General features: G+C 34.4%; 1 protein-coding gene across 5 annotated transcripts; it reads left to right on the forward strand.

Annotated features, from left to right (window-relative positions):
• The first annotated feature begins 787 nt into the window (after window positions 1-787).
• LOC113679030 (1-phosphatidylinositol 4,5-bisphosphate phosphodiesterase gamma-1) lies at window positions 788-27808 on the forward strand. Of its 5 annotated transcripts, XM_089198855.1 has the most exons (42): window positions 792-1148; window positions 1280-1429; window positions 1545-1638; window positions 2002-2058; window positions 3325-3357; window positions 4469-4495; window positions 6385-6487; window positions 6702-6779; window positions 7040-7074; window positions 7482-7533; window positions 7645-7746; window positions 8253-8368; window positions 8562-8647; window positions 9810-9930; window positions 10087-10172; window positions 10457-10539; window positions 11015-11072; window positions 11367-11434; window positions 11761-11877; window positions 13260-13280; window positions 15978-16009; window positions 16663-16794; window positions 16958-17135; window positions 17621-17643; window positions 17805-17981; window positions 18330-18486; window positions 18876-18896; window positions 19486-19554; window positions 19956-20059; window positions 20488-20605; window positions 21286-21352; window positions 21946-22040; window positions 22119-22263; window positions 22489-22579; window positions 22859-22983; window positions 23466-23511; window positions 24104-24203; window positions 24344-24458; window positions 24600-24758; window positions 25029-25117; window positions 25465-25721; window positions 26268-27808. In XM_089198855.1, the coding sequence occupies exons 1-42, from the start codon at window positions 941-943 to the stop codon at window positions 26326-26328; spliced, it is 4056 nt and encodes a 1351-aa protein (XP_089054981.1). In that variant the 5' UTR covers window positions 792-940; the 3' UTR covers window positions 26329-27808. The 5 variants fall into 5 exon arrangements, with proteins under 5 accessions (XP_027051758.2, XP_027051759.2, XP_089054981.1 ...); XM_089198853.1 differs by lacking the exon at window positions 3325-3357; XM_027195957.2 differs by lacking the exons at window positions 3325-3357; window positions 4469-4495 and having other exon boundaries at window positions 788-1148.
• Window positions 27809-27823: the final 15 nt, after the last annotated feature.

Genomic DNA, 27823 nt, shown 5'->3' on the forward strand with positions numbered 1-27823 from the left:
GTCTATTCAAATATCTAACACAGTTCGAAAGTGCATTTCATGCGGCAACCCCACGATGAGCAAAACGAATCTTGGCAAAACTTTTATTTTTGAGATATCGTGTGACCTAATTGAGAAGCATGTCTCAGAAGAATGAAAAGGCGTTGTAAATTTTTATGGAAAACTAAGGTCCGTAAGGGGTCGAATACTTCCTTTAAGACAATTTTTGGAATTTTACAGCAGTCTACCATAGGTTTTCACAGTATATCAAATTTCAGTAAGAATGACCAAGACTTAAAGCACTTTCTTTGTAAATGGAAAAGACGGTGGCCAATCAGCAAGATCAGTAAGATTCTTAGGGACAAGCCATTACCCACTACGGAAAGGGGTGGTAAACATAAGAAAAAAGAGGGGCACATAAATTTCATTAACTTTTAAATACTATGGAGCTTACAGCTTTGTTTATTAGCATGCTCAGGATAAAAAAAAATGTGCTTGTTAAATTGTTAGGGAGGAATAATACAAATTTTAAACGACCTTCTTTAGTTACTATTTTATTTGCACAACCCTCATACATAGAAGAACACCCTTAGCTAAGCGATTCGTAGTTTTTTTCCTACTAAAAATAGCATACCTATTTTGATGTACAAGTAAAGCTGCACTGGTTTTCAATTTTCCTGTTTTGAAGAGTAGGGGTGGGGGCGGAAGGTCGTCCCATGGCCCTACCCACCTCCAAACACACACTGTTACACGACAGTAAGCTGGGAACCAGGAAGGGTTTTGAGATTAAATGCCCTTAACCGCTGACATACCACCGGAGATCATCACGTGATCGGAATAAATAACATAAGATGGTGGGGGAAGAACAAGATGTTTAATTTGCGCAGTTATTAACGCGACAATCCTTCAACTTTGTTGTCTTTGAAACAGGGTTATGGAATAGCATTCCGTGTTTGGGAACATGTCTGTGGAAAACACGTACTCTCCTCCGCCGGGTCTCGGCGAAGAGATGGGACCGATCATCGGAGCATTAAAAGAAGGTAGCGCCATGACAAGATACTACTCTAAAAGGCAAACACCGGATTTGAGGATTTTCATGTTGAAGATGGAAGAGTTTCAAGTTGTTTGGTGTAGAACTGGAAGAGAAGGAGGCAGACTGGAGGGCTCAGGTGATGATCGCGCTTAAACTGTCTGTCTATTTCACTGTTTTGATTCGCTGAGCATTTCACGGCACTTCAAAACTGTTACTGCTCAGTTTTCAGTGTGATCGTGTGTTCATTCATTCTGTTGTTGTTTGCAGTTTTTATTCGAGAGATTAAAGAAGTTCGAAGAGGGTTAGGGTCCAAAGACTTCGACAGAAATCCCGAATTAGCTCGTAGACTCGATCCAAACTGTTGCCTCGCCATCTTCTATGGCAGTGAATTCAAGCTGAAAACGTTAAGTTTAGTAGGTAAGGTTATTTTTACATTTTAGCAGATCGTTTGCACACAGAATCTTGAATTTCAGATTAGATCCGCCTATATGCTGTATCCTCTTTCCAAGTAATGCCGTGTCTTTAATTCTAGCGCCTAGCTTTAAAGAACGAGAATACTGGGTTAGGGGACTCGTGTATTTGATGTACGAAAGTCTGATAGCGACACAAGAAGTGCTCATCCACAGGTAGGCTGTCTTTCCGTTCGAAAATAACATGACACTTTTTGTAATGATACCAAGGGTGACTATCTAACAAATGTGCAACGACAAGAATTGATTAAAATTTATGTGCGGTCTGTCCTGCTGATATGTGTACATGATTGAAATCAAGGGTAAAAATACAAAATATTTCACTTCCTAGGAGACATCCTTTTAGTTATGAAAATTTATCTTCGGGAGCCTTATGTCGGTATGTTTTTCATTTGAGCAGGATATCGTTGTAGAACAAACAGTGTTTCGCTGCGGCGTTTTTGTTAGTAAACTTGAAACCTTTTTGAGGAATTTAGTGCGAGAGTTAGAAAGTGATGGTATTTTGTTCCTGTTTTCCAGATGGTTGTTGAGAGAATGGAATGGTATGGCTGCATTGTCATCTGCACCAAAAAGATCGTAAGTCAGGCAGCTTCTTCCCTAAGCGTAATAATTGTGATGCTAGACACAATTCTAGAGTAAATAGCAGTAGTATCTAATGGTGATTTTTTTGACAGCCTCTTGTGAGCACATCATGCATATATTAAACTTTGATCACTGCCCATCTGGAGACTTCATGACACTTTGTTTTTTTCCCTTTCTTTTCTAAACAATATGAGTGCGTTATTTATACCCAGTGGAGTATTTTTTTTAACTTAAATGCTTGACCTGCATTGTATTAGCCACCTCAATTAGCAATTATTTTTTTCGCTACAAACATATCTGAGGGGTATTATGATTTTATGCTGAGTTTCTGACAATTAATCACGGGAAAAATGTCCCTTCCAGAGACCAGCATTGTTGACATGTTAATAGCACCCACCTATCTTTTTCCAGTAGTATATTTAGTGAGCTTTCAGTTGTCAGGTTAAATTCATGTTTGCATGCAAACAGTTCAGATTGTAGAATGAAATTACTAGTATCAAGGAGGTAACCTTTTCATGGCAAGCCAGATTTTGATTTTATTGTTTGCTGCTATTTGCCAGATACCCTTATTAAAACTGTTATTTCTTGTGAAAAATTATGTCGACTAATTTTAACCAAATATGCTGTGTACAAATGAAACTAAACTTAGAGTCAACAAGAACATGGATCTACAGCCTATGATATTTCAAACAGAACTCTGTCTTAGGGTTTTCTCTGGGGTTGTTACTTTTACAGAGGACAGAGGTCAATATTGACTTTGTATTTCAACTTACACTTAAACACATGGTATTTGCACACAATAATAAGATTAATTCTAAGTGAAGGAATTGTTTTTATTAAAAAACTCTGTGGATCAGTTTCCTCCACACAACCTCTTTCCAGCTGTTTTCAGCGAAATCCTAGGGATCTTCTCCGTTTGTTTGTTTTGTTTTGTTTTTTTACTTAGAAAGATACCACTTGAAGTACATTGAAGTCAATGTCTGTGGTGAACAATGGTCAATGGACCATCCCTGTCAAAAAGTTTTTTTTACCTCAACATCAGGATATTCTGTGATGAGATTTTACCTTGACTTCCTCTTTTTCAAGCACACAAAAAAACAAATCTGTAGAGTAAGTGGTACTGAATTATATTATAAAGTGGCTTAATTTGGGGTGAGGTGTGAATGGTCTTTGATGCAGTGTTTGCACCACAGATTCTATCATGTGGCTTTATGTTGTATAATTTTACCTGTATTTGTTTTATAAATCTCACATTGGCAGCATTAATGAAACAGGAAATCCATCTGCAGTATTGTAAGTTACTGATTGCTCTTCTCCTTCTTCTTCTGCTTCTTCTGCACATTGATTTGGTTAAAAATTACCAGAGTAAAAGTATTCCTGTCAGGCTATTCAGTTTTCTTGCACAATGTAAATAGCTGTTTCACTTTCAATTTGTTACCAAGACAGTAGTTGACAATTCAAATTTTAATTTATTGAAATTATTATGTAATAGTATTGATTAAGATACCTCAAATAAAAAAAATTTAAAAAACTTAATTTAGTCCTAAATGTTTCCATTTTATAGCTGGTAATGTGTCTACATGTAAATACACAAGTCTTTACAACAGCATCCTTTTACAATAGCATCCTTTTCTTGCATTGTGCTACTTGTTTCATTCTTTTTTTCATTTTCAGTGTTGATTGAGGCTATTTGAAATGAAATTTGTAAATTTGGTTGACTCTGTGATCCTGATTTAAAAATTTCTTTAATTTTCATGGTATAATGATAAGTTTATAAAGGTTTTTATACTAAATAAACTGTCAATACTGTATCATTATACATTATCGAATCATAGTGACTAACTGAAAGAAGCAATTGAGAAGTGTCTGAAAACAAAACTTCAAGATAGCTCATGAGTTATTTTAAAGCAGGAAATTAGGGATGTTATTCAAGTGACTTATAACCCTTAACTTGTTTCCTTTGAAGATTTCCACCATGGGTGCTGATATATGAGTGCATTTTAATATAGCAAATTGAATGCTATATTAAAGTGACAAGCCTTTTGTAGTGTGTGATTCAGTTTCTTTTCCAAGAGGAACTGTTCTCATGGAAAAGTTGTGGTTACAATCATGTTCTGTGGGCATCAGAGTAGTCATAGTTAACAGTCTTACTGCACTATGATTTTTTTAAAGTTCATCAGTATCTTGCACAAGTTTTGTTACTCTAAAGGTAAAAGAGTGTCAGATACAGACTTAGTCAAATGAATTGTTTGTTATTCACAACTTAGAAGATCTATGGACAAGTGAGATGATCAATTTGAAATTTGTTCTGTGTACCATTTTAGTTTGGTACAATCGTGAATTTTCCATCTGTTTTCTTCTTTATCAATATTTTTACATCTCATTATGTTGCAATTTTTTTCAGAGAAAACTTCCTCCAGTGGTACTCTTGGTACTGTAATGTGTTTTATTTAAAATTGATTTATTTATATATTTATCTTTTTGTGTGTGTTAAAATAGCAGTTACAGTCCTCTTTGTTACATCTAGATATAATTAGATGATTTTGTTCATGCCATTCACTAGAATCTTTTCTTTTATAATTCCAATGTTATCATAATTTACCCACTTTGTTGGACTAACCACAAATTGTTGTGCATTTATTAAGTTACCATGGAGATGTTGTCATATTACATTATTTGGGTTACTACATCTTGCTATAAATATTATTATATTTATCTATATCTTCTTGGTGTACTATTTCAGCAATTTGATTGTTTGTTGACACAGATGTAATTTTTTACTGGGAAGAATTGTTGTCACATGTTGATTTAATTCCATCACTGAATTAGCTATTAATCTTCAATCAAATGTGTTTTTCACATTTTCATGAACTATCAATTTACAAAGTACATCTTCACTTCTATTCACAACCACATACAGTATATAGAAAGTTACTGTAAGTAAAGTCAAATTCATGAATGTTTTAAAGTTGTGAGTGTTTGTCTGTGTAAGGAACCACTCGTTACTTTGGTGGTACATAATGTTGTGTTTTTCTTGCTTTATGCTTAAAAGCTGATAAATTTACTTGTATGTCAGATTTATTTTCATTATTTTGTAATATCATTTTAAAACTTTTACAACATTTTGCACTTGATTAGCAATTTCTTAGATCTTCACAAATTGCATTAAAATTTCGGTATCTTTGAAAAACAAGCAAACAAATCTGTTCTATGCAGTGTTTTTTGTATGAATGGTGCTTTTGCCAAAGATTTTTTAAATTACAAATTATTTGTGGGAGGCGGGTGCTTCAAGTCAGTTACATGGTGGTTACATCCACAAACTTTCTTAAAAACCAATTTATGTCATTAAACTGTCTTGGTCAGAAAATATTGGGAATTACTATACCCTCTAGAGATCTCAGCTATAGTTTTTCTCAATATGGACCTTTAGCCCATCAGTAAAAATACTTATTTATTGTTTTATGGAAGTTAGAAGAGTCACTTTTTAATTCAACATTGTTATGCATTTATTTCTCAGTGGTCAAAGTTTCTAAAATGTTACTTTAATTAGAGTTTACATGTAGTTTCCATGAGATAACAGGTTTCTATTTGTTAAAAGGATTGACTTTTTTTAATTATTGAGTAGTATTTTAATGTTTGACTTTAATTTTAATTTATTATAATGTATGTGTAAATTGTGTTAGTTGTCCTTAAGAGTACTTGCTGTCATTATATAGTGGCACAAAAAGTCTGTGTAATATGTTTAATGGAAAATTTTTGTCCATATTTGTTATCTGGGAGATGCAACTTAGTTTTCAACTGATCATCTCCTCGTAAGTTACATCAACCACTTTAAATTTGAAAAATGAATTTGAAAGTTACAGGCTATGTCAAGTTGTTAAATTTAAACCATCCTTTGTTTTTGGGATGGGTGTTTTGAAATAAAGTGAAACGAAGGAAAGATATTCTAAACCAATGGTAAGATTAAGCAGCAACAGATAAGAGTCTGCATTGGAAGTGTTTTTTTTTGTTTATTTGATAGCAAAAAAATTAAGGCAATGCAATAATTTGAACAAGTTGCAGCAGCAACAGTGATCCTTTCACATCATATTTATAACCAACTACCATCTCTTTGTTATGGTACATTTATTTTCTTAATTTAAAATTGTTAATAAAACCAGTCTGATTTTTATTTCCCTTTGCTCATATTGTTCCTTGTCATTATCTAAAACAAACTAAAACTAGAAAAAAATACAACAACAACAACAAAAAAAGCAAAGTATGTACAATGTACTTTTGTCCAATGTGATGTCTTACCATCTATTCTGTTTTAATGTGTAGGTCTTTAGAACACCCAGTGTCTATTGGCATGAAAGAGCTTAGAGCATTTTTTCAGCGTGCTAACATCAAACTGAGTAATGCAAGACTTAAAGAGCTCATTCAGGTATATGGCATTTTTTATTTTCATTGCAAATTGCATGGGGAGATTTGGCAATTACTAAAATGCAAGTTTAGTTCACTGAAATTTTATGTTCTTGAAACTGTTAGCATTGACAGGTCTAATTTCCACCCCAAATTGATATCAGTAGCTAGAATTAAATTTGACTCAGTCAATAAATTTTGTTTCAAATTTGTCATTTTGTTTTTATTGAATTCAGATTGCAGGAAGAGGGGAAGGGCACATTGATTTTGAGGGATTTCGAAAAATTTACAATGACATAATGACTGTTAAAGAGGTAAGTTTGATAATATCTCATCTCTTTGTTGATCTTTTTTTCCTCTTTTTTTCTCTTAAATTGTTCAGGAGTCCACAAAAACATTTACAGGAAGTTTTTGAGATTCTCTCATTATTGGTTTCAAAAGCCCACTGTTGTGTTGAAGACTGATTGCAGAAACAGATTTTAGTTATCTATTTAATAGTTATCTATGTAAGTGTTGTTGAAAAGGTTTTGCAGTGTTTACTTACATTGTATTGAGTTGTTGGCTTGTTTTTCAGCTGACAAAAAGATTTGGTGATTATATAGAAAATGGGTAGGTATGGAATAATGGACATTTTTAGTGTGGCTCATGAGTTCAGTGTTTCTGACTTAACTCTCTCACTCCCAAGATTGCGTTGTCTATCACACATTTCCAATTTTAGCTCAAGAATTTGGTCTAAAAACAAAGAAATTTCAGTTTTCATGCCATAGAAATTGATCCAGTAAACAAATGCTTTATATATTTTGAATTGTAGCGCTTAAGTAAAACTTTTCTTAAATTCATTTGCTATTCTATCGGCAGTGTGTTCAGCTTTTAACTTTTAGTTAATAACCTAAAGCCTCTCTCTTTTTATGTTAGCAAACACAGTGGAACAGTTTCTTTTACAACTTAAAACACTGTTTAATTTAACTATTAATCCTCAAACACAGGAAGTCTTTTATTTGTATCTCTTGCTTTAGTACCTATGTACCTCTTGCAAATTTTCAGAGATTCCTTTTGGAGGAGCAGGAGGTAAGCCTATGTGTATTCAGGATTTATGTAATACCTCATCACTGTTACTTTGATTTAAAGCAATTTTTGGAAGAATAAATTTATGGTTATAACTGGGTTACCATCTTTCAGGAGCCTGGAGCTAAGGATTTAGAGACTGTCAGAAGTTATATGCTGGAATATTTAGCAGATGGAAGTAGAAGCTATTCTGAACCCTATTTCACTGTGTCAGAGGTAGTGTATTCAGAAATATCTAAGTATGTGGTAGTAGTACTTCTCGTTGCATCCAAAGACCTATGTGGCCAATTGATCATCTTATCAAGGGAATATGTTCATAGATTGGTGTTGAACAAATTAAATAGAGTGAGGTCCCAAGTGACCACTTGGAAAATTGAGGTCTATGAAAAGTGTGAGGGCCCTTGTAACAACAGTCAATACATTATCAAGAGAGCAGGTCATGAGACAAGTTAGACAAACCCACAATGTATGAGCTAGAGAATGTTATTATGATATAGCACCATGTTCTCATGAAAAACAATTCACAAGGTACCTTACATTTGTAATGATGGGAGGTGGATGATATCAGAATAAGTTCTTCATGTGTTTTGTTTCTTTAGAAAACCTTTACACACAAACAAAACTAAGATGAAAATGCATGTATTGAAACTGGTAGGAAATTTTAATCGAATTTCTTTGCATAAATTAAGATGGTTAATGTGATGGGATGGTATTTTTCATAGTTCTTAGATTACTTAATGTCAAAAGGGAACAGTGCATTTAATTCATCACATTGTGAAGTCTATCAGGACATGACGAAACCACTCACAAGCTACTGGATTGCCTCATCACACAACACGTATGTTTTATGTTCCACTCCTATTCATGCTGTTTTAAGTTTTGCTTGTTTGTAGCAACCGTTGAAGATTTACCCTAAGCTCGTCACAGAATATGTATGATTATATACAAATGGTCATATGATGATCAACTTGTACTTGTGGGCTTAACTATATTGTCAGTAATAAATGTTTAGTACTCATCTGTATTTATAGCTATCTGACTGGGGATCAGTTTCAAGGTGAAGCATCTGTTGAAGCTTACATTCGTGCTCTGAGGATGGGTTGCCGCTGCCTTGAATGTAAGTTGTATCATGTTTCTCTTGAATAGAATTCATAGTTTACCATTAGTACATGTTGATCTAAAGAGAGCAGACTTTTAAGACAGATTTCTAAAACTCTTAATAATTCACAAGTTTGAACACAAGAACAATACCTCAGTTTAATTAATCATCATAATTAATCAGCTGTACTGCCAGTTAACTTTTTTTTTTGTTGACAAAAATGTTTACATCACAATTCATGAACAAAGAAGCATTCAAAAATGAAAAACCTCAGCCAGTAGTTCTAGGTGTTGGCATCCATTTTTGTCAAATTTGTACCCAATGACTGAACTTTGTACAAATCTCTATAATCTTAAAAAGCGCCACCAACATCAAATACAGAAACTTTAATTTTTCTTTTTATCAGCCATTTGTAAAAAATATTAATTTCCCATTTGGTTTGACTTAGGAATACTCCCTCGCAGCAACTTTGATTGCCCAGTTTTTGGAGAATGAAAACAGCTTAGAGTATTCTATGCAAAAGTCTCCACCATCTTCACTCCTACATGACTTACAACAAACAACAACAAATTTTCCATGTTTTGATTATTTTTTAAATACATAATCTCATGGGAAATTAGAGCACTGAAACAATACCCCCAATTACTAAATATTAAAAAAGTGTGAATAGTTTTAGAAGCCATATCAAAAACTTGTGGGTCGTGTTTGACTGAGATCTCCAGACACCTCGAAACAATAAAAGCACAAGGTGGTAGGCCAAGTGCTTTCATCTGTTTCTCGGTGTCTGGACACCCTAGTCAAACACTAGCACTTGTTTTTGATATATTACCTTAAGAATTTCATTGCAGGCTATTGGTATGAATTTTTCATGTGATTTGATATGTATGAAAAGGGCTCTGTGTGATAATAGTAACTAACTAACTAAAGGTAATTCCAGAGGGCCATAGTAACACTCCAAGGTCTTGTATGGTAAAACCAATAACTGAGGTTGAGAACATTGACAACTTGACACTGATATAAGCAGAGACTAAGCAGATGCTTTCAATGAGGTAATAAGCCCCTTATATTCTTCTCAATGAATAAATAGAAAAGAAATGTTGAAACACAATGTAGGCAAGAGTGGGTTAATTTCTCAGGTTTAGGAATTGTTTCCTAATTTACTGTTTGGTTTATTTTCTAGTGGATTGCTGGGATGGACCAGATGGACAGCCCATTATCACACATGGCCACACCCTTGTCTCTAGAATCAAGTTTGTGGAAGTTGTTCGAGCAATCAAGGACAATGCATTTGTTGCTTCAGAGTGAGAAACAACCTTTTTTATTTGATGGAAACTGTAGCTTGAAATAAACCATGATTTCAATCACTTGCTCTCTAAGTTGTTCTTACTTTCCTATTGTTAGGTGTGATGAGCCAACAAATGTGACTCACCAAGATTTCAATTCATTTGCATTTTCAGCTACCCTTTGATTTTGTCTTTGGAGAACCACTGCAGCATACCTCAACAGAAAGTCATGGCACAGACATTTAGAGACTTGTTTGGAGGTTTGTGGTCAGACTACTCATATTCTTAATTATGTTTAATAAATACATCTACCAAACATCTGGAATGGCTTAAATGCAAACTCAATAGGCAAAGAAGTGGTTTAAGGGCAATTTGGACTAAATAAGTGTATTTAAATTGTTTAAAGAGTGAGAAAAATTTCACAAGCCCCTAAGGTGAGAGTAGTAAATGAGTGTTCATTACCATTTGAATTGAGGAGATAACTCTTTGACTAGTAATAGTTCTTGTGTGATGAATTTAGTTGTCATTGTTTTGTGGATTATAGATTGTCTTCTCACCCAACCAGTTGATCCCCTTGAGAAGGAGATGCCATCCCCAGCTTCCCTCAAGCACAAGATTATCCTCAAGGCAAGAAAAAGAAACTTTTTTATTTAACAATAGAACTTTTAACAGTGTTTCTTGTAATTCTAGAGCACAGGCACAGTTGTTGATGCAAGAAGTCAATTCATAACAAATGGGGATAATTTTGTTTATTAGCCAATCCTTAACACATGCAAAATTTAATTATGTGTCAGTTTTAAAAAATCATTTGAGAATATTGTGGTTAAAAACTACTCTTGGATCCCACATGTTGCAGCACATAGGAAATTGTTTCTAATTAGACAAATTTAGGGTATTGTCTATGTTTATCTTCACAGTAAGATGTAATAGTTATTTTGTTATCATGTTAGAGGGTGATAGTTTTCAGCAATATTAACCAAACTGCTCGGGAATTTTGCTAAGGAGAAAGGGAAATATGTATGTTAATTTTTCATACACTCTTTTTGCAGCAAAATTGTGCCATACAATTATATCGATATTTAATAATCAGTTTTTTTTATAGCATAAAAAACTACCCAAGGATCCCAACCAGGTTACAGAAACCAATTTTGGTGATACCAGTAAGTTACTTGGCATGCTTATTTATTTGGTGTCAACTTTGGGTCAGTTTAACATATTGAACTTCAAATCAACATGAGCACATAACTTTTCAAAAGTTGTTACTTACAATGGTTCTCAGGAAACATGATTCCTAATTAAAAGAAGCCTTGTGAATTATTCAAGTATAACTACAGATTTCACCTTGAGACATTCCATACACTGTGCCTGCACTGAAACTTCATTCAGGAGAACCTATTTTTATTCATCAATAAATTTCAGAATGTTAATTTGTGGTTTTTTTTTTAACTTTGCAGTTTTGGAGGATGATCTGAGCCAGTCAGTAAAGAATGGTTATTTACTGTTAGAGGATGAAATTGATCATGTAAGTTCTTTGCACAACAAGCATAGTAGATCTTACACAATGAAATACTGAACACCAAATTTTTATGGAAAGTCATAGCAACTGGTTTTGGATGTTAGAAAGTCAAATGATTTTTGTGAGTTCTAAATATCAACAGTTAATTTTGAATGAGTGGTGATTTTTGTGTTACTACAGTTATGAAAAACAAAGAGGAAGTCCCTAAAGACATCACAGAAAGTTTTATTGGTTTGAAATAGAAAAAACCACAAGATTAGATAGTTTATCTTTTTGTTTTATTGATGGATCTGTTGTTTATTGGTTATTTACAAGATACATTTTACTGTCAGGGTTGGAAACGCCATTTTTTCTGCCTAACAAAGAATAAGCTGTTCTGGACGGAAGAGCAAACCAAGTCAGAGGATGACGATGATGATGAGGGAGCTGATGGAAATGGAGTTGGAGAAGTAAGTAAATCCAAATTTATCTAGGCATATCTTTATATTAGGTTGTGTTTATAGGCACATACTTTTCTGTTTCACTTACAAATATAATAGTAATACTAGGTGTGTGCCATATTGTTAAGTAATCACTTGTAAGTCTATCTGGCAGTCCCTAACAGTGTGACTCTTTTCATAGGATTCCTCTGAAACTAGAGTTTTCACTCCCTCGACTCCTCTTAGATCAAACCTTTGAATTACGGTCAACTCGCCGACGTATAAAATCGAGTAGAGACGCCGGCGAGTTGGTCGTCAATCCAATACAACTTATTAGAAGTTAAACATACAGAAAAGTAAACGATATTTAGTAAAAAAACACTGGTGAACATTGGTGAACATCTAACAGAAGCTTAAGCATTGGTGAACATCACCAATGACTATAACAGCTTAAGACGCGAACGAGTTATTGTGCGACAACAACACCGTAAAGACTCATCATGTCAATCGCTCAGATTTTTTAACGAAAACTTGGCTTTCTAGACGAGATCTTTGTTAAAAAGCATTTCTTTTTATTTGCAACAAAGTTTATAAGGATCTCAAGGCAAATAAAGCGAAGTAAACATCACCAATGACTCACACAACTCATTGGCGTCTACAGCCAATTTTGTTCATTGGCGATGTTAACGTTGCTTTATTCGCCTTGAGATCCTTATAAACTTTGTTGCAAATAAAAAGAATTGCTTTTTACTAAAGATCTTATCTAGAAAGCCAAGTTTTCGTTAAAAAATCTGACCGATTGTCATGATGAGTCTTTACAGTGTTGTTGTCACACAATAACTTGTTCGCGTTTGAAGCTGTTTGAGTCATTGGTGATGTTTACTTCCCTTTTTTCGCCTTGAAATCCTTATAAACTTTGTTGAAATAAAAAGAAATACTTTTTACTAAAGATCTTGTCTAGAAAGCCAAGTTTTCGTTAAAAAAATCTGAGCGATTGACATGATGAGTCTTTACGGTGTTGTTGTCGCACGATAACTCGTTTGCGTCTTAAGCTGTTATAGTCATTGGTGATGTTCACCAATGTTCACCAATGTTTAAGCTTCTGTTAGATGTTCACCAATGTTCACCAGTGTTTTTTTACTAAATATCGTTTACTTTTCTATATGTTTAACTTCTAATAAGTTGTATTGGATTAACGACCAACTCGCCGACGTCTCTACTCGATTTTATATGTCGGCGAGTTGGCGTCGGCGAGTTGATCCGTCGGCGAGTTGACTGGTTACCAAACCTTTAACCTCTCCATTTTATGTCTTAATTAGTTAAGGATTTAACACAGTTTAACTTGATATGAACTGTGATGTCTGTTGGAAGCCAGCTACATGTTTTTATTCCAACACTTGATTTGTTCACAGGCTATCATCTGGTACCATCTAGTAAGTGTTTAGGGATTGCAGAAAACATTTGTTCACTTAAGTGTATTCTGTAAGTCTTGAAGAATGCATGACACAAATCATTACAAACTGATCTTTCTCTGAATCCCACAGTTTATTACCCTTTGTATCACCATCCAAATGTCTGTTTTCATAGGAAAAGAAATATACCTGGCTTTTTTATGCCTTGTTAAAAATAAGTTTGATACAAGATCTAAATAATGTCTTCTATGATTTTTATCAGGAAAAAGCAATCCTTTTGTCAACAAGACTTTCAGTCAGTTATAATTAATTTGGTTATGATTATTTTGTTAAGATAATTCGTGTTCATCAAAGTTCACTGATCTCTTATTTATTTAGTTATTGCATATAATTTTAACATAGTGTGAGGAGGACAAGTACAAAGTAAATTGTTAATACAAAATTGTCAACCAGGTGATATTGCCTAGTTGATAAAAAACTAAATTCTCCACGAGAACTAACAAGCTGGGTTCAATAAGTTGGGAAGAAGTCAACATTAGTTCTTGGGAGTGACATGGTTAAAGTTTGTGCTTGGTAACTTACTCATGCATGAACTCACATGTATACGCCTTGTTTGTCAAAGTTAAGTCAGATTATCTTAAATTATTTATCTTCTAGAGATTATAGTTTTTAGTATCAATGGAATAAGACTATTAATTGTGAATTATTTAACTCAAAATGCTTGTGAAAGTAACTGGTAACCTCTACTTAAGACACTTAGTATACGTTATTCTATGCAGTGGGCATAGATAGTCTAAATCCATGTCCTAATCAGAGTTCTTGTTACTGTAAGGTCATGGTGACCATATTTACTGGAACTGGTGTTTTTCCTTATGGATAGAAATATTAAAAAGAAGCACTGATACATCAAATTTCAACTATGGAAGGTTTCTAGTTTCCATTTCTATTTCCCCACCTTCAGTCTCAACATCATCATCTTTGGAGTAAATGTGATGCTAAGATATCTAGCGACCATGATATTGCATCATACATATCAGGGTTCTGATTTGGGCTTTAGTAGCTTTTTATTTATTTAGTTTTTAGGTCCATGTGTTTTTAGGAATAATTAATTTTTGTCTGATATTCATCTAAATGCTGTTTTTTTTTTTTTAAAAAAGTGAAGAATAGAAGACACTACTGTAATCCAGTGGGGGTATACATGTGTAATTGTTGGTTTAACTAAGCATGCTATTGGGTGAATTTTACTGCAGGAAAATAGATTTCTCTTTGCTTGTTAAATATGATGTTTAACAGATGTGTTTTGAAAGTAACTTTAATCGGTGAGTAAACTTGTGAATGGATGACAGTATGAACATTTCACTCTTCACCCCATATATAGTAATTTGTATTAGAAAGTTGTTTTAGAGATTGTGGAAAATTCATTCAAACTATTCAACCTATTGGTGAATTGTCAGTTATTGGTGAATTGTCAGTTGTTGGTGAATTGTCAGTTGGTAATTCTAAGGTTGTCCCAGTAAGTACTGCAAAGAATCTTGGGGATTAGCTTGATGCACACTCAAAACTGGACACCTACATAACCAAAACATATAATGCAGCATATCATCACCTGCATTACATTTGAAGGAATCTGAAAGTACATCACATACGGTTGTACACAAACCTTGGTTCATGTGGTAGTAATTGGATGGATTGGCTACCACAACAGCTTTCTGTCTGGTCTCCCTTACATTAAAATCAACAAATTACAGAAAGTACATAATGCAGCTGCTAGACCTATTACAAACTCTTTGCGTTATTGTCACATCACACCAGTATTACAAGAGTTACATTGGCTACCAACTAGATTCAGGATAAACTTCAAAATATTGTTAATGAAATTCAAGGCCATTCATGGACTGGCTTCAATGAGGAAGAAATCCCCATACCACTTGAGGTCAAATGAGGAGTTGTTGTTAGTTCAACCTTCCCACTAAAGTTAAAGAAGAGGTCAGGAGACAGAGCCTTTTACGTGGCCACCCCACATAATGGAATGGATAACCATAGAATATCAGACATGAAACTAATATCATACAATCCAAGAAAGAAGTTAAGACTTTATAATTTAGCAAAGCATATATTAAGTAACTAAGTTTTTCAAAATGTTTCATTAAAGAGCACGTTTTTTTAACTGTCTCTGCGCATGTGCCGCACGCACACCGCAGGTTAATAGGTTTTGATAGGTTAATTGTATAAATTTTTAATTGGTAATTTAGTGTTAACAACTGGGTTGAAAACGTAAATTAGCCATCGTAAAGAGTAAAAAAGCTGACGTTTCGAGCGTTAGCCCTTCGTCAGAGCGATGGCTCGAAGGGCTCGCTCTGACGAAGGGCTAACGCTCGAAATGTCAGCTTTTTTACTCTTTACGGTGGCTAATTTACGTCTTCAACCCAGTTGTTAACACTAAATTACCTGCTATACTCTCCCACCGACGCAGCACCACAGTTTCTTTAGAAACTTACCCCTTCATAAATTTTTAATTGTTAGGTTTACTTATTTTATTTCAGTTATTTTCAAGCACATTAGATCATATCCTTATGTATATTGGGCTATATAAGTAATTGTTATGAGGCAAAAGTTTACTAAAATAAGTAAAGAAAATGTAAACAATGTTAAAAAGAAAAAACTTTGGTCAAATCACATGCAATTGGGTTCTAAAAACGTGTTATTTGTTTGTTGTAGTCATCTAAAGATGAACTTCACTTTGGTGAAAGGTTAGTACATAGGTCTAAACAATGGTCTCCCCAAAAACTATCAAGTGAAAGCTGAAATTCTTTGACCGAAAATGGAATTACCATAAAATCTTGAGTGCGTTCACTTTGCAAGTAGTTTTTGTCCTCATGTGAGTAAGAGTTTCAGTAAATATCAAAATGAAAATCCGACCAGTAAGTTTGTTGCTACAATTTTCTCAAAAAATTTCTCAGTGAGCAGTTTGGGGAATTATAGTCTAGAATTTCTGAAGCTCTTCCACTTTGACAGTTCAACAAAATACAAAGGCATAATACGGAGCAACCAGTTAATTAAACTGAATTTACCTGAAAAGTTTGGTGATGTTAAAAAAATTGAATCTTTTGCATTCAAGGCGATCTCTTTGTTTCCTCCAAATCAAGGGCCCTTACAAATTAAAATCTAGGAATTTGCCCAGTGTGGTAAATATACAATAGATTTCTGACCAATCAGAGTACATGTTATGTCTAAGTTATATTATGATAAGTGATATGTGATTAAAAAAATTGCAAGATCATTTAACATGAATTTCATTATCATTGTTTACATTACATTTTAAGGTTCAGCTCTTGTCTGTTAACTAGGTATGAATAATTTTGGGGAATGTTACTCAAGGATTTGATCTGTTTGCAATTTTTAGATGGTTTCATGGAAAGCTTCCAGATGGACGCAAAGCAGCAGAAAACCTTTTGAAACAGTTTAATCGTGGAGATGGATCTTTCCTTGTGCGGGAGAGTACAACCTTTGTTGGAGACTTTTCACTATCTTTCTGGTGTGTAGAAGTTTTAATTTGAATTGCATTGTGTCTTCTAAGAAAAACGTGTTGTGTGGTTCACAAACAATATGTTATCACATCAGAAAATTACAACAGCGTACAGTAATCATTGGCCATGATACCTTGGAAATACTCATATGGGGTTTTTCTAACACTTTAGGCGTAAAGGGAAAGTCCAGCACTGTCGAATCAAATCTAAGCAAGAGAATGGACAAACAAAGTACTACCTTGTTGATCAAGTGACATTTGACAGTTTATACAGCCTCATCAACTTTTACCAGACTCATCCACTAAAAAGTATGAACTTTGAACTCACGCTGACAGATGCCATTCCACAGGTGAATTACTAGACTTGTCCCATGACAGACTAAAAGCACTGGCCTTAAAATCATCTGCATTTTACCAATTTTGAACTAAGGAAGCCATTCATTTATTTTCCTTTGTATGATATTCATTGTGTTTGAAAATACATTGCTCTCTTCATTGTGTGATCCTAGATACAAGATAATTCACCAAAGTATGTGAACATAATTAATGAGAGCAAAATATATATAGTTAATAAGATGAATGGCAGAGGTTATTATCAGCTTTACTGTTACTGTTTTATTTTTGTTTTTCTCTTTTTTGTTCACTAGTTTTTAGCCTTCTGTCATCATCATTTAATAACTGGTATCCTTATCATTGTGTTGTCTGGTGTCTGTTGACACCATCATCTTTATATTAAGTGTAAAAACACAGAGAGGTCCATTAAGATGTTCTAATTTTATTTTTTGATGTTGTTGTATTCTTCCTTTCTGTATGTCCAAAATCCTTGCGGTAACAGCCAAATGCACATCTTGAAAAAGAGTGAGTACGCAAAAGATTGTTTTTTGAATCATTCCTAAAAAACAAATGCTAACATATGGATCTTAATGTAAGACATCAGTGCCAAAAGAGTGGTCAAGTATTTGTCGTAGCTACGTCTATTGGCTCATTAATAATGCAAAGTGATTTACTTCTTGTTGTAGTTGGTACCATGATAATCTTAAAAGGGACAAGGCAGAAGACATGCTGAAGAGGGTCAGAAGAAACGGAGCCTTCCTTGTTAGGAAGAAAGAGTCTGACAACCCAGCAGCTGAGCAAGAGCAAGCAGAAAACAATCCAGAGTCACAGAATGATGAATCTTCATTTGCCATATCATTTAGGTGAGCTTTGAGGTTTGTCTGTTTTACTCCTTCAACCATAAATGGGACTGTTGAGTTCAATGGCTCCTCTACAGTCACAGTGACCAGTTAAGCATCTCAAAAATTTCTTTGCAGTGAACAATATGGCTTGCCACTTAAAATTTAGTAAAGAAGTTTATATCAATTCCTCCATTAAGGCTTCAATGTCAGCTGCTTTTTGTAACACTTTAAGTAGTTGAAACAAATGTCAGCCACAATAACCATTTGATTTATTTTTCTTCCATAAATTGTTAATAAAAGCCTTCTAAGAAATATTCTGGTTTCAACTTAATTTAATGATTAGAAACTTTTGATAATGTTTATTTGCAGAGCTGAAGGCAAGATTAAGCACTGCAGAATAAAACGTGAAGGACGCTTGTATACAATAGGAACTGCTCAGTTTGAAAGTTTGGTAGAATTGGTTGAGTTCTACATGAAGCACCCTCTGTACAAGGGCATGAAGCTCAAATACCAAATCAATGAAGATGTAAGAAACTTACCTTTTCCATAATGTCAGAAATCAGATAAATTACTGCTGTAGAGAAATTGGAACACTCTTCTCTGTAAAATCATAAAAAATGATGGAAACTGGGTAAAGAAGTTTTTTCTTCCCATTACACAAATTCACATATAGAGGATTGTCTTTATTTGTCTTAATCCTGTTTTTTTCGCATACATGCTGAGAAAATATTGCTTTGAATTCTTACATTTGTCACTTTTTTTTATCCTACTATTTGTTTTGTGTTAATTATTTTTAAGCTTTACTTTCACAGCATGAGTGGAACTCTAATGATCTTGAAGTTTGTGAATATGTTATGTATGGTTTATGATCATTCTTCACCTAAAAATGCTGACTTAATTTTGTGTTATCTGTAGGTATTGTCTAAAGTAGGTCAGGTATGTACAGTTTGGGGTATTCCTTTTCCCAGTTATAGGTTACTATTAATATGTTTACTTAATGACAAACTACTGTAACATTGCTGTAATGCTTCTTTTTCTTTCTTTGGTATTTGGTATTTCTAATTTGCCTTTTTAAATGTGATTTAAACCTAAAGCAAATTATAGAAAAACTTGCCAGCTACCCTCTCAGACACTGTTTTTGGGACACTTGCTGCCTCTGCTGCCCCTCCTAGTATTAGTCTTTGAGAACTCATGGACCCACTGTCAATAATTGACATTGGAAGAGGGAGAGGTGCAACAGAACACAGGTGGTGTTCTAAGGAAGTTCCCAACTAGTTATCTCAAGAAGGGTACTTTTTTGTCACTGAAGATTTGATCATTCAAGTTTTCAACTTGTGCAGTTCTTCAAATAAACAAGACCCACAACTTGAACACTACTGTAAATTATTCAGTAAAACCTAGTAGGGCCTTGTAGATGAATCAGGCCTATCCCATGAAAACAGCTGCTAAACTTATAGCCCAGACCATATTATGTGTATGACTGCTAACAGTATAAGTTGCTTATCATGTAAAACACTTCTGTTAGTCTCCAGATGAAGATGCAATTTATGGGACTGGAGATCATTACCATGAACCCAACCAGTTTATCACAAAGGTAAAGTCATTTTTTCCATCAACCTGTGTCCCCTCAAGAAAAAGTTTGGAGCTATTTGGTTAGAATACTGTGTAAACAACAGTTATTGGTGCTAAATTATTGTCTGATCTGTGAAATCTTGTGCAGTGCTGTCTGATATTTAGATTCAGTGGCCTCAGCCTGATTCAGGCTTACATTTAGAAAACATATATAGCAATTTTATATAAAGAATGCACATCAGAAACAAGTGTAAGTTATCTTTTGAACATTTTCACAGTACAGCTTGACAGTTTCACATGTTCTTGCAAAGTCAAGAGAAAGATTCTTCTCTCTGACAATGTCACAGTGGCTCTTGTGTTTGTGTTTTCTCAGTGACACTCCAACATTTAAGGGTATTCTTGTTTCCTCTTGACTTTTTCCAGGCTGCATGCAGGGCACTGTGGGATTATGAAGCTCAGAATCCAGACGAGATGTCATTTTGCAGGGGAGCATTTATCACTAATGTCAGCAAGGAGGATGGGGGATGGTATGTTTTTCTTTCAATTTCCTTTTTAGTTGTATTCTGTAAAAGAAGACATTGTTTAAGAGTAAAGAGCAATAATATATTAGAAAGCAATGCTGTTCACAAATGAATGCATTTAGTGCTTAGGAGTCATCATAGTGAAACAGCACAGTGTAAGAATAGTTGAACTTTTGAGATCAATGTCTCAACCTCAACTTGTTTTTAGTTGACTGATGTCAGCTTAGGGGAGCCGCAGGTGCACAGTTGCTCAGATGCTGACATTTATCCAACATTTGTTGGTGACCAAGGACTGGATTGTGATCTTTTGAAGGGTTTTGAAGTCTATTGGGTATTGCTATGAGTTAAAAGGAAAGTAATGGAAAAGAAAAGGATTTATGAACGAATAGAATGCTTAAAAAAATCATCCACTTCATTGCTTTTTGAATTAAAAGGTGGATTGGTGATTATGGAGGACAGAAACAGAAGTTTTTCCCAGCTAACTATTGTGAAGAGATTAACTATGTTGCAGAAGATGAACAGAACATTAATCCCCAAAATGACAATACTGAGGTGAGAAAGAGGCTAAATTGTTTTAATATATATCTGCCTTCTTACATTTAGAACAGAACGTGAGGGGAAATTTAAGACTCAACACAATAGACCTCTTTAGCTTGACTGTCTATTTTGTTAACCCATTTCTGGTCAGATGTTGATGCTTCAGAGAACTGCTTCTTTCAAATTTCTCTTATTGACATATGTACAAATAATTTACAAAGATGTAGCTGGGAATTCCCTGGAGACCAGAAATGGGTAAACAAAAAAATGCAAGCTAAAGACTGAGGTCTATTGGTTATATGTACACATTATAACTTTGCCCTCTTAGATTGTTATTTTTGATCAATTGAACTGAGATTTATCTGAAATGTTCTTCAGATATATGAAGAAATATATTTTTTTATTTGGGTTACTCTTTATGGTTTGATTCTGTTATTTGGTTTTTAATGCAGTGTTCTCCCTTATTTTAAGCATGATAGGTAAAATAAATTTTCAAACCTGTAAATCAATCCTTTTACCTGTTGAATTTTCAAGAATTCCAAGCAATTCTAAACAGTAATAAGAGGTACTACAGTCGGTTAATGTTACCAGTTACTGCCTGAAAAGGAGAACATTTTAATGCAAGTGTAATTAAAAAATGGACTTTTTGCACTATCACCAAATGAATATATTGTGTCCTGTTATTTAACTTGTAGAATCATGAAATGTCGCCCCTGGGGGATCTCCAGAAAGGAAGTATAGACCTACAGGGATGTACTGTTGGTATGTTTCAGTGATAAATGTTGATAATGAAACTTGCTTCTTCTCTGGTAATGGTGGAGAGTGGCCTCATGTCTTGTTGAAAGTTAGTGATGTAACAAACATTTTATCTCACTGATATTCACATTTTTCTGCAAAGTCTTTATAACAGTGCTGGCAGTTTTTTTGTTTGTTTTCATTTTGTTTTCTTGTTTGGTTTTTTTTGTCTTTCTTTCTGTAAAAAATTATTTGGTGGTTTGTTTCTATTTATGCTGTTTCTAATTTTAATTATTTTTCTATTTATTGTTTCTGGTTAAATTCTGTTAAATTAACTGTTACTTTACCTGTGGTGGCTGTTTTTATGTGTTACAAGTTCTACATGTTTTTATTTGAAGCAAGAATTAAGGTTGTTTTGAAAAATTGTGCTGCATTAGGTACTGTGTCTAAATTACACATTTGGTGCCTCCATGATAATAGTCATCATCTCTTTCAAATTAATCAGGAAAGATTGTTTGTCATAAGCAAGCTACTCTGAACTGTTTTGTGTTAGTCCTTTTCTGTTCTAAATATTGTTATGCCACTCGTGAGTTATATTGTTGTTATTTTGTTTTTTTCAGAAAATATAGCAGGTAAACCAGGACAGAGGCATGTATTTCAAATTGCCAAACGTGATGGTCAAATTTTACTCGAACCTGCAGCAGAATCCCAAGAGGTTTGTGACTTAATTCTTTTCAAGTTTCATTAACTTGTCTTCAGATGGAGTTTTAGCAAACATCTTTTTGTTACACAGGATTTAGGTGATTGGTTACAAGCACTTCAACAGATGGCAGATAAAAGAGAAGCAATGGTTCAAAGAATGGTGCGTCAGTCAAATCTAAGTCAAGAGCTGTCTGACTTGGTAGTGTACTGTCAGTCAGTACCATTTGACATTGGAAGTAAGTTGTTTTCATCAGTGTTGTTTTGTTGCTCTTCATAGTGACATGTGCACTACTTGCCAAGCTTGCTCATCCAAAACTCCTCAACTTTGCCTTGACTGATTGCTCAACATTACTGTCAAACACTGACAATTTGCAGTAACAGTGCTTTTTTGGAATACAACCAGTATGTTACATTCTCTATTGCTTTTCCTATGTATGGGTTAATTTTTTTATCCTGTACAGATGTATCTGGCAAACACTATGAGATGTCATCATTCCCTGAAACAAGACTGGATAGATTTTTTGGCAAGAAGTTGAGCAAACAATTTATCAAGTATCCTTTCCTGTTTGTAAAACATTACTTTAATCCATTTATTTAAATAGATTAATTATTACTGTCGATAAATACTAACATTGGAAACATTCCAACATGTCATCAAACAATTCAGTTATCTGAAGCATGTGCATGTACATGATATGGAATAAAATTGCAGTTCTAAATTGGAACTCAACTCCTAAATTTTCCAGACAAAGAAACATGTTATAAGAAGATTGTTATAATTGCCCTCAATTATAAGGAGCAAACAAAGGCAGTGCCTTAACAGCAGTGAAGATATCACAGAAAACAGTTCAGTAGAGTTTATCCCAAAGGGGGCAGAATTGATTCTTCTAACTATGACCCAGTGATGATGTGGAACCATGGGGTACAGCTGTGTGCTCTCAATTATCAAACACCAGGTAAGAAATGAGATATGGACATAAAAATTGGCTCTAACTCTACTAAAAAAGTGAAAAATTTTGTACTGTCTAGTCCATGTTCAATAATATTTAGGTAAGAAAACTGGATGCCAGGTGCTTACCAAAACAAATAACATTGTGTGGGAAAGAGACTGCTGTATGAAGTATTTGCAAGCAAAGGGAAAGTTTGATAGAGCCACTTCTTATGAGGGAAGTATGGCCATGTACAAGGGCTCTCGTCAATTTTGGTGTCCATGTGTACTCAGGGGAGAAGTCCACTGGGAGAAGTTGGTTTAACATCAAATATGGCAGGAACAATTTCAGACTTGGGCTAATGTGTACTTAGAGCAGGTTTTGGTTGATGTGGAGTCTGTTAAATATAGGTTGCTATGCATTGGTTTGATGTATTAGTAGGCTTTAGGATACTTGAGAGATTTTGTGGCAGCTGAACAGCAGTATTTATCCTTTACCTTAATTTTTAGATCGAGCTATGCAGTTGAACCATGGTAAATTTTTGGACAATGGAAGGTAACATCTTGATTTCTGGAAGTTTTAGTGTAAAAATTGTGGTAATGGCTTAACAGTAACCATGCTGGAATCTGTATTTAAACGTTGCAGTATCAGATCATGCCAGACCTATTGTTTGGTTCTTGGGTAGGACACTTTGATTGTAATGTCAGTATATTGTCATGAAAAGCTAACAAACTGTGGGAAAGGGGGTTAACAGTGTTCCCTGTAGTAAGAACTACCTTGTGGCTTTGTCACCGGCTCCTTGCTTTTAAGTGGTGGTTGTTTAAACAAGAAAAAACATTGAAAGACCTATCTTGAACTGAAATAAATTTAAAGATTGATGTAAACTGGAAGGAACAGTGCATAAAAGCTTATGTCCCCTCGGTACCCACCTGTTTACTGGCTACTTTTTTTTCATAGCTTGCTTCTTGAATTTCTCTGAAGAACACTTCAGGGGAAACTTACAATGGACTTAAATCCTATCTGACTGTCATCCTAGTTGAGAGTTTTGTTGTGCTTTAGAGACTGGGTAAAGCTTCAATGCCAGGACTACTGTGTGTACCACAAGGAGATAAAACATTATAAAATACATAGAGTTGGTTATTTTTAGGTGTGGTTATGTGCTTCACCCAGAGTGCATCAGAAGTGAAACATTTGATCTGTACAATCGGGATGCTTCTGGAGCAGAGCCATTGACTCTTACTCTAACGGTAAGAAACACTTTGGTCATCCTTTTTTGAGCAACTCATTGTACAATTCAGCATGTTTTTGAAGTTACACTGTGCCCTGCAAGAAGTCATACACAAGTCATTTTATTTAAAACCTCATAAAGCTTTATGTTTTCTTGTAGATCATTGGAGCAAGGCATCTCGTGAAATCAGGTCGTGGGATAGCATCTCCTTTTGTGGAGGTTGAGATAGTTGGAGCACCTTATGACAACACCAAATTCAAGACAGAGACAAAACGTACGCAGGTTACTCTTTGTTTGTAGGCCTAGTTCCAAATCAAAATTCATAATTTCTCTTATGTCTCTTACCTTGTTGAGTAGTGCTTTATCAATTCATTATACCCTTAAAAGCATGGTTGGTTATGTTTTTTTTTTTTAGCGGATAATGGTTTGAACCCTGTATGGTGGGTCAAGTTTGATGTAGACGTTATCAACCCCCCTCTGGCTTACCTTCGGTTTGTTGTCTTTGATGAAGATATGTTTGGTGAACCTAACTTCATTGGCCATGCAATATTTCCCATGTGCAGTCTGAAGACAGGTTCGTACTTTGTGTAGTTCTCTGAATGGAAGCAACAATTGATCTTTGGTAAATTAATAGTCCAAGGGCCAGTTAAGGATTAATTTCACAGTAGCAAGGTGGACCTACTAAAAGGATTGTCTTTGCTTATAAAAATTGAATAGCTCAGTTTTAATCACCTGAGTTTGCACAGCTTGCTACTTCATGAAAAAAGTTTTCATGTTAAAATTCACTTTATTTCTACAATTTTTCTAACTTAATTGATTTCATTCTGTTTTTGTTTGGATCCAGGATACAGATCTGTCCCTTTGAAGAATGCATACAGTGAGGAATGTGAACTTAGCTGTTTACTGGTCCACATTGACATCAGAAGTGCAATGGTATGTACATGTTACAGCTTGTTGTGTTACTCAGATTGGTTTTCTGTTCACAGTTTAACGAAATCAAAGGTTTTTCATTTATACTGGTTAACTAAACTAATGAGGACCCTAATATGTAGCTGACTTGTCGGTAGTGGTCTTTGTGATCTAGAAATTGGAGCGCCAGCTGGAAGGGAAGGGGGAAATGGTTATAGAGTATACTTAGTTTCTTGTTATCCTGCACACCTTAAACTTGCCTTAACTGTTTGTTTTTTCTGATGATGATTGGGGACAAATCAACCATAGGAGGGCATCATTGCATTTTGACTTCAAATGATGAGAAATCATGTTTTGTTTCGATGATGCAGGGTGGTGATGAGAACTTGTATGCATCAATCCAAGTTCTTCGAGATCGTGTAGAAGAGATATCCAATCACATGGAAAATGAAGAATTGAGAGCACGTGCAACTATTGCAAATTTACTGAACCAGCAGAATGGACCCATGTCACTGGAGGCACAGCAGAGAATCCAAAATGATCATCAGCATCAAATGGAAAACCTTGGCAAACAGCTCAGACAGCAACAAGATGACTTGCGTAGACTACAGAAAGAAAGAGCTGCTAGGTTTGTTGACTGATGGCCATCTTCTAGTAATAGTGAATGTACCATTTGGTTATAAACTTTTAAATGCCATGATTGTTTTGTGATATATGTTATGAGAATGACCAGATGATAACAGCTACTGTATATTCTAGTGTTGACATATGTTTAAAACTCACATATTAATGGCTGAACCCTTGACTCCACACACAATAATAGGATAGGTTAATCAACAAACATTTTATCAAGCATAGATGACTGAGAAAATCCCCAGGTGGTGTGCTTGGGAGCCTTTTTGGGTGGTTGTGTACCATAAAGATGTAGACTGGAAATTTTATTACGTATAAAATGATGGCCAGATTTAGGAAAACAATCCATTATTCAAGTCCCATTAGGTCTCACTCCCTTTTGAGCAGAAATTATTATTTTCAGCCATTTTTTTAACCAGCATTGTACAATTGTCCATTTGATTTACCAGACTTCACTCAAAAATTGTCTTGTTTTCAAGGGGGTCAAATTTTCATCTAATGATTTCAGGGTAACAGTAGATTCTTGATGATACTTTTTCAGGGCTCCAGGCCGTGTGATGTTATCAAAGCCAAACCGTTACACAAGGAATTCTTCATCTTGAGTCCATCACTATGATAGCTGAAGTGCAGACTATTTTAGTGTAATTATTACACTCAAAAAATTGTAGATCTATGAAAGGTTGATTTTAGACTTTGATTATGTAATGCTTGTTATTAATAGAACTAAATGTGAATGTATTTAACTTTTTGAAAGTTGCATTCGTTTTGCCTTGATTGTCTAGAGGTAGAAATTCCTGAATATCACCTTGAAAAGTAGTTACTTAGCCTTGTCTGCACAATGAAGGAATTGAATTTGAAATATTTGAAATTGTGAGCAATTTATATGCTGATGGAAATTTGTCACAAGGAACAGGCATGGTAATTGTTGATGAAAATAATGGGTTCATTTTCTGTGCCATTAAATGTAAATATGAACATCAAAATTACATCTAAAAGGAATTTAAAATCAGTTTTAGTCAATAATATAATTGGAGAATAACAGTGCTATTTCATGAGTAGGGTTATTTGTTTTGATTATCAATAATCTCTGAACTGATCATTGGTTTTGATTTTGTTTATCAGATGAGAAAAATCATAAAATATTGTCTGTGCTGTATTTCAAAATTTCTATTAGAGAATAATTGACTTATCATTAACTTAGAAGGCAAAAATGTTGCAAAGAAAACAAGTAATTGTCTTAATTGATGCAAGCATGTATTATTCAATTCTACATTTTATGTGTCAACATTCTTTGTTTATGAAAACCCCAAATATATACAGTGTTAGGCCAGAAAGATGGATAAGCTTCACATTTCATAAACCACAAAAATTGACTTTTCAGTCTAGTTTGTAGCTATCAATTTTAATTTCAGACTTAAAGTCTGTTTACAATTTGGAATAAAAATGTGATTAATCTCTTACCAAGGGAACGCAATTGATGGACAAGGACACATTTTATGACCATACATTGGGTTCATTCCTTGATGGCATTTTTCCTTGACACTTGTTCATTGCATGAGTCAGTGCTTGAAATTCTGTAGTCATGAAGCTAGACAGTCAACTTGATTCAATCACTGGGATGCTCTTGTCAGTAGACAGCCTTCCAAACTCTTTAAATTCCTTTGAGATGCAATCTGTTTGCATATGAAAGCTTTTACTTTGTTTTAGTTTGTTAGGTAAAGCTTACAGGCTAGTGCTGAATATTTGTGTTACTCTTGTGCATTACTCTTGTTTTGAAATATCACCCTCTCCCTTCACACATGTGATCTCATATGGGGTGGGTGTGGAATTTTGGAACACATCTGCAGTTTAATAAGGGTAGATAATTATATTTGCATAAGTGGTATCCAAGTCAACAATAGCAGAATTTAGTGAATCAATATGTATGAACATGTAAGACCAAAATCTCTTACTGCTGGATGTAATGCAGCAATTATTTGAAGGAAAGAATGGTAGAACAGATGTTTCCTTGTAAATTTGTTATTAAGAAGCAATCGGTATCAAGATAATGGCCAAGATACAAAATAAAGCCAAGTCACATCATGTTTTGTAGTTTTT

The sequence above is a fragment of the Pocillopora damicornis genome, chromosome 3 (assembly GCF_964200805.1).
Source record: "Pocillopora damicornis chromosome 3, jaPocDami1.2, whole genome shotgun sequence".
Lineage (NCBI taxonomy): Eukaryota > Metazoa > Cnidaria > Anthozoa > Scleractinia > Pocilloporidae > Pocillopora > Pocillopora damicornis.